Source organism: Podarcis bocagei (assembly GCF_964188305.1).
Source record: "Podarcis bocagei genome assembly, chromosome: 8".
Taxonomy (NCBI): Eukaryota; Metazoa; Chordata; class Lepidosauria; order Squamata; family Lacertidae; genus Podarcis; species Podarcis bocagei.
The window spans coordinates 26592154-26599816 of NC_138133.1; the positions used below are offsets into that span (position 1 = coordinate 26592154).

At 41.4% G+C, this 7663-nt stretch overlaps 1 protein-coding gene across 2 annotated transcripts in view; it reads left to right on the plus strand.

Moving 5' to 3' along the window:
* Nucleotides 1–7246, plus strand: part of CDYL (chromodomain Y like) — a 93234-nt gene extending 85988 nt beyond the window's left edge. For both annotated transcript variants that reach the window (XM_081206428.1, XM_081206429.1), the window contains 2 exons: nucleotides 1453–1596; nucleotides 5225–7246. In XM_081206428.1, coding sequence (XP_081062554.1) covers nucleotides 1453–1596; nucleotides 5225–5383 — 303 coding nt within the window. In that variant the 3' untranslated portion in view covers nucleotides 5384–7246. The remainder of the gene's footprint in view (nucleotides 1–1452; nucleotides 1597–5224) is intronic.
* The last annotated feature ends 417 nt before the right edge of the window (nucleotides 7247–7663 follow it).

Genomic DNA, 7663 nt, shown 5'->3' on the forward strand with positions numbered 1-7663 from the left:
CCCACCATTTGTCCCATTTTTGAAGTCATAAAAATAAAAATTGGCATTTGTGTGCTCACCCAAACTAGCTTGTGTTGCCTGCAACCAAACTTGGCTTTCACTGAAAAAACAGTGTGCCGTAATCTGATGCACAAAGAAGTTTGATACTCAAATGTATGCAAGTGGGCAGTAGACTGTGATGGCACTGGATCATTTAAGCCAAAGTCCTGCTAGCTGAAATGATTTCAAGAGGAAATTGTTCTCAATTTTACCTGTACAAAATAGACTGCTTTCCAGATTAACCAAGAACAACAGAAATCAAAGTGTCTATTTTTACAAACTTTTGTTTCCAAGTTTGTGATCTGCCTAAAATAATGCTTTGTCTCTATATAAAAAAAGAAGAGATGCTCTCATTGAATGGAGCGAGCTCTGTTTCAGGAACAAGTTAGGTATTTATTTATTTATTTATTTATTTATTTATTTATTTATTTATTTATTTATTTATTTATTTATTTATTTGGGTGATTTATTCACTACTTGTCCCCATAGTCTCTTATTATAAATGGATATATCAAAATGCAGTATGTGTTTACCTTACTTTGGCACCAGCAATTTTACCTACAAGATCCATTGATGTGAGGAATTTGGGTGTGCAATTCTCATTGGCATCCAATATGAAAATATACCAAATTTTCATAATTAAAGATAAATAATACTGTCTAGTTTCAAGCCAATTAAAAATGTGAAACTCATTGCATTTGCAGGATCTTTCAAGTATGTAATGTATTTACAGGATAAAAAAAGTTTTTAAGAGCATTATTTATTTATTAAGCAAATTTTTGGCATCATCATTTAGTATCTGCTGCTTATGCAGAGTTTCTGTTTATCCCACCATGCCATTTGCTTTCATGCTTCTCTAGTGCTACAGGCTTTAATTGGCTGGTCAATCAACTAAGCCAATCTGAATCAGTGAAGGTTGTAATTGAGGGCATACTTGCTTGTTTTGCTCATTTATTCAACAACGATAAGGACAGCGAAAGAAAATATATTTTAAAAAATACCTTTCCAAGAATGTTTGGGGTTTTTCTTTCTTTAATGGTTGTTTCCCAATTCCTTCATTATCTGATGCAAAGATCTATATTGAGATTTTAGCAGAGTGCACATTTTAAAAGCAATTCAGTTGAGAGACCTAAATTGTATGCCATACTTATATTGCAAACCCCTTGCACTGTAACTGTGTCACTTCTAGACAGGGATTTGCACGCTAGCAGTAAATATTTATTAGTGGTAGATTTAGTCTTTGATTTTGTTTCAGTCCATGGAAAAGGAAAAACAAAACAAGAAGAAATAGTCCAGGCCAGTAAATTGTTCCAACCTGTAGAGGCATTTCTAGAAACAGCAAGGTTTGTATTCAAAATGTTTTGATAACCTCATCATATTTCATGTTACAAAAAACATTGCTATTTTCCTCAGGCGAATGAAATGTTATTCAGTGGAAGGAAACTGACTGCACAAGAAGCATGTGCCAAGGGACTGGTGTCGCAAGTTTTTTGGCCAGGAACATTCACACAAGAAGTCATGGTTCGAATTAAGGAACTTGTCACATGTAATTCAGTTGTAAGTTTCTTTTACCTTATTTCACTTAAGGCTGAATAAGTGATTTGTAGCTATTATAGTGGCTAAGGAACACTTCGCATAGTGAATTTTCTCAGTGTTTGAGCAGTGCTGAGCCCTCCCAAGCCCTGAATACGCCCCAAAACATGGGGAAGCCAATTGGGTTGTGTGCAAATAACAACAACAACAACAACAACAAACTTTTATTTATATCCCGCCCTCCCCAGCTGAAGTCGGGCTCAGGGCAGCTAACATCAGATATATAACATTGGTATAAAATCAAACAATAATTAAATAAAATTTTAAAATATGCAGGTAGAAGCAGTTTCCGTAATTATGCCAGCATTTTTCTCAGGGGCCATGAATGCAAGAATAGCTGTTGTATCTGCATAAAGTCTTGTTCATACTGTAGTTATATGAAATATGTGCCCAACTATATCATGGGACAGCTTGTTTGGAGGGGGAAGTGAGTGTGAACTGATCCCATGAACATTTAACTATCCTAATGTCCACCTGAAAGCTGTCCACACTTGTAATACAGCTTTTAAATAAGCTATTTGACATGATGTGGGAATTTTTACATAAATTTGGAAAGTGAACCTCGGCAGCTTTATTTTAGTCTTAAATTTTAGAGTAAGGATCACAGTTGTGCTGAGTAAGCTAGCCAAAAATATCTTGTTCTAAACTGCTTTGATATTTGAACAGAGTGTCCATAGCGGTGTTTTGTTTCTGTTTATATTTGCTTGGATAAGACAGACCAAAAATAACCAACCCCCCACCACCCTGCCATCACATCAAAGAAATATTTAGGGTTAAATCTACAGGGTTCCACCCTGCATAAGTCCTAACCCTATTCAATGCAACCCTCTTGGTTACGCTATGCATAGGTTGAGCTTATTATTAATGAACCAGAGTCAGAGATGCAACAAACATTATTTGGTTTTTTTCTGAGTTACATAATCATTACTGAAAATACTATTTTTCTGTCATAATTCTTAAACACACACCTGGGTTCCAGCACAGTTAAGGCATTTGGGGAGCAATTGTATGCACAGGAAGCCTGCATAAAGCAAGCTGGTGTAAGTTAAGCCAGCGTAGTTACACCAGATCCAAATCCTGTTCAGCAGTGAGGCAGCTGCTGCTGTTCTGCGGAAGGAAAACAAGCCAAGTTGCTAGGTCACATAAATTATTATTATTATTATTATTATTATTATTATTATTATTATTATTATTATTATTATTATTATTATTGCCCCGCCCATCTGGCTGGGTTTCCCCAGCCACTCTAGGCGGCTTCTAACAAAGTTTTAAAATACAATAGTCCATCAAACATTAAAAGCTTCCCTAAACAGGGCTGCCTTCAGATGTCTGAAGCCTACTTCTTAACCCTCTGGTTGCACTCCTTTTGAAGGGGCTCGCATTCAGCTCAGCTGGCTGGGCCAGGATAAGCAAGCTATGCTGGCTCATCTTCAGCTCAGCTGGTATAGAGGACCTTACCACCAGCTTTGAGGTGTTTCCCTTCATCGTGTACCATCTGACAGGTGCTAATGACTTGCTCATTTCTACAACTCCTTGTGGCAGACAAAGAGAGCAATGGCCTAATCTTTTTAACTTGGAGGAAGAGTTACATCTTTCTAGTTACCAAATATTATGATTGTGCGGTGAACTGTAAACACATTTAGTTGAGCCTCCTCACAGTTCCCCTTCAGACAGTTCCCCTTTCCTGATCAGGTTGGGAAAGCTGAGGTGGAGGAGGCTGGGCTGTCCTTGGATAAAGCTTAAAGGTAAAAGGACCCCTGACCATTAGGTCCAGTCGTGGCCGACTCTGGGGTTGCGGCGCTCATCTTGCTTTATTGGCTGAGGGACCCAGCGTACAGCTTCCGGGTCATGTGGCCAGCATCACTAAGCCGCTTCTGGCGAACCAGAACAGCGCATGGAAACGCCGTTTACCTTTCCGCCGGAGCGGTACCTATTTACAGTGGTGCCTCGCAAGACGAAATTAATTCGTTCCGCAAGTTTTTTCTTCTTGCGAGTTTTTCGTCTTAAGAAGCACGGTTTCCCATAGGAATGCATTGAAAATCAATTAATGCGTTCTATGGAAACCGCTTGCCAGGCTGGCGGTGCAGAGAAGGGTTTTTCTCCCCACCGCAAGCCTTCAGGACAGGTACGGGAACAGAGGGGAAGGGGCGCAGCGCTTCTCCTCTGTTCCTGGGGCTTGCGGTGGGAGGAGGGTTTTTCCTCGCCACCGCCAACATTCAGAACAGCATTCTGAATGTTGGCGGTGGGAAGGAAAACCCTCCTCCCAACCCCAAGTCTTCAGGACAGCCATCCGAAGGCTGGCGCGGGGAGAAGGTCTCTCCGCCCCACCGCCAGCCTTCGGAGGAGCAGCGCGTCTTCCCCACTGTCCTCGGACCTCCTCCAGCCTTCGGAAGGCTGCTCCGAAGCCTGGCGGTGGGGCGGAGAGACCTCCTCCCGCCGCCAGCCTTCGGAGCAGCCTTCCGAAGGCTGGCGGTGGGGCGGAGAGACCTCCCCCCACCGCCAGGCTTCGGAGCAGCCTTCCGAAGCCTGGTGGTGGGAGGAGGTCTCTCCGCCCCACCGCCAGGCTTCGGAGCAGCCTTCTGAAGGCTGGCGGCAGGAGGTGGTCTCTCCGCCCCACCGCCAGACTTCGGAGCAGCCTTCCGAAGGCTGGAGGAGGTCCGAGGACAGTGGGGAAGACGCGCTGCGCTTCCCCGCTGTCCCGGAGATTTCCCTATGGGCTTTCATCTTGTGAAGGAAGCCCATAGGGAAATTCGTTTTGCAAAGCGCCTCCAAAACGGAAAACCCTTTCGTCTAGCGGGTTTTCTGTCTTGCGAGGCGTTCGTCTTGCGGGGCACCACTGTATCTACTTGCACTTTGACATGCTTTCGAACTGCTAGGTTGGCAGGAGCAGGGACCGAGCAACAGCAGCTCACCCCATTGCAGGGATTCGAACCACCGACCTTCTGATCAGCCAGTCCTAGGCTCTGTGGTTTAACCCATAGTGCCAACCGCATCCCTGGATAAAGCTTAGGGACTCCTCAAGTCCCTCTCTGTCCATGTTAGCCAGCCATTTCCCAACATTCCATCCCACTCAAGCATGGCCGAGAAACAGAAAGCAGATCAGGTAAATGCAGAGAGGGGTTAACCCCCACTCGAAGATGGTGCATGCCTTGATTCCCTTCCCCATGGAAACAAACGGTAGCCATTCACTTAACACAGGAGTGGGTAAAATTCAGTTCTCCCATCCCTCAGTTATCTGTCTCCTCCTTGAGTGTGGCTATGTGTTGTGTTTGGTGGCGGGGTGCCTCTGTTCACAGCGCCTGTTACCTGCTCTCTTTCTCTTATAATTTAAATATTTATATAAGTATTGATATATTGGATGGTGGCCTCCATCAATATATACAGTGAAAATGTGCAGCAGCCAAAATGATCATTAAAGTTGTCATTTGCAACAGAATAGCTGCTATTGGGCTTCGCCTTTCCTCTCACATATTGCAAAGAGGGCAGCATCCTCCACCCACAACACACACTCATCTTTGCACTATGCCTAACCAGGGCATATTTCCTGTTTTGTATAACCACATGCTTATTGTATCTTCTTCATTTTATGTAGGTACTTGAAGAATCCAAAGGTTTAGTTCGTAGTATTATGAAGGTGGACTTGGAACAAGCAAATGACAAAGAGTGTGAAGTTCTAAAGAAAATTTGGGGTTCTGCTCAAGGAATGGACTCAATGTTGAAATACTTGCAGAGGAAGATTGATGAATTTTGAAGAGATGCTCATTGACACTGGAATTGTATTTACTTTGGGACATCTGGGTTTTATGGATGCTCTAAACGAATTTAAAAGTCCGACACTCAGAAAAGAGTGGGACTAAAGCTTGAGGAGAACTTCTTTTTATTGTCAAGGTTTTTTTAAAAAAAAATTAAAGAAGTACTGTATGTTAAGCATTGAACAAATTTCCTTTCTCCATATATAGATTATAAATATATATATTATATTTCTTTATATACACGAACTAAAAAAAAAAACTATAATGGAGTGCACTACCAAACTTTTGTTTCTACTTTATCATTGGCTAGTACTGTATCAGAAGAAAAAGGTGGATAAAATGAGGTGTTGCGTTATTTTGTATGTGGCAGGAAGGTCCTGAAGCAATGAGATATTTTTTCACTAGAGTACAGAATTGAAGCGGGTATTGGCCAGCCCTTACTTTCACTGCCCAAAAAGAGTTAGTTGAGAAGAGGCGTTGCCTTGAATTCTGAGGAAGGTTCTAAATACCTCAAGTAATGATGCATTCAGAAAAAAACAATTATTTTTTAAAAGAAAACCCTGTAATTAAATGGTCTATTTTCTCTGTCTCTTCTCCCTGCCCCCCCCCCTAATCCTCACCTCCTTAAAAAAATGAGTGTGCTCAGGATTTATGCTATAAAAAACACTCAGCCCTTCTTGTTTGGGGGAGGATGCCCAATTCCTACCCGGAGAGCATAAAGAAGCCAGTCTGTCGTTGAAAAAGAAGCTTCATTTGCAGTATTAGTGAATCACTGAAATACCATATATACTATGGATAGCTTAGTCTTAGCGGGTTTTATTATTTTAACTACATAATTGCTTCTGTTGCTGGGTGAGAAAACAACTCTATATAAGTTTTTGTTGTTTTTTTTTGTTCTTTGGTTTGCTCTTTTTGTTCTTCTGTTTGAATTACACCAAAAAAATGTATTTTATTTTATTTAATAAGTTAAAATTTCTTTTGGCACACTATTAAATATTCCCTTTCTTTACAACAAAAAAACCCCACCTTACCTTATATTAGATGTTTAATATCTTTTGTTTCTAGTTTGAATTATACACTATGGCCCTGATCCAGAGATCTTTCCATGGAGCAGCAGCAGGCTGCATGCGTTCTGCAGTGGATGAGGATCTCCACTGCCAGACGATCAGCACTGTCAGCTGATTTCATGTCAGAGTGGGTTCTTGAAATCAGCTCCTCTGCCTTCAAGTTAGAAGAATCATCCATCTGTTTGGCAGTGCATACTTGATACAAGAGTACCACACTGCAACACCCAGGTGCTGGATGCAGTTTTCTCTTCCCCGCCCCCGCCCCCCCCACAGTGCCCTTTTGTGCTCATGGGACTGCATCCAGAATGGCACTATGCCCATGAAAGCTTGTTTTCCATGTGCAGATTGCCATTATTGGATCAGCATGCATAGAATATGCAGTATTGATGCACAAGAGTGACCTTTGTAAACAATACCTATTTTGCATTCCTTTCAGGGGTGTGTGATGATTCCCGACTCCAGATATCTATACTTGGGTATCTGTTTGCAATCTTACTGAATGTATGAAGAATGGGGGCGGGCGGGTGGGGGGAAGGAATCAAACATTATTTTTGTACAGTTTGGAACTTTATACTTGGAGCCTGACCACCTCATCCTAGTGGAGAGTTGTACAGTGTGTAAATCTGCTTTTACCTTGGATTTGGTACAGTATTTTTGCATCTGTGGGACCTACTTTTTGTTGTTCTAGTAGTTTGAACTATATATAAACTGTACAATCTGTAAAGTTTTTATAGAATAAATATTCAGCTGTGAACTGGTTAAAATAAAACTAATATTTCTTAACACCTCTTAAAATTGCTGCAGTGTGTAGTTCTCTTTCTCCTCCATCTCCCTGCCTTCACTCCCCCAGGAAATACTTCATTCCACCTTTACAAATCCTTTTAAAATTGCAGTTTTCCTGTAAACACTGCTAGTTATCCTGAGACTGTTCTACTTAATTTCCTCATTTGCAGACATAGCAAATTAAAACAGTTATAGAAAAGGTCAGGAGGTTAACACTTCAACCTGGTATACCTCTTAGATGATTCAGTGTAGATATAACAGGATTAGCTCTTTCCGTCGGTGTCAAGTGGAAAGTTCAGTCTCAGCTACGAACTTCACATGCATTGACTCTTAGGCCTTAGGCAAAAACAAAAGTACAGAAAAACACACATGATAATATTCTTCCAAATGACTGTTATCTTCACATACCAAAAGCAATTACAGAACTTT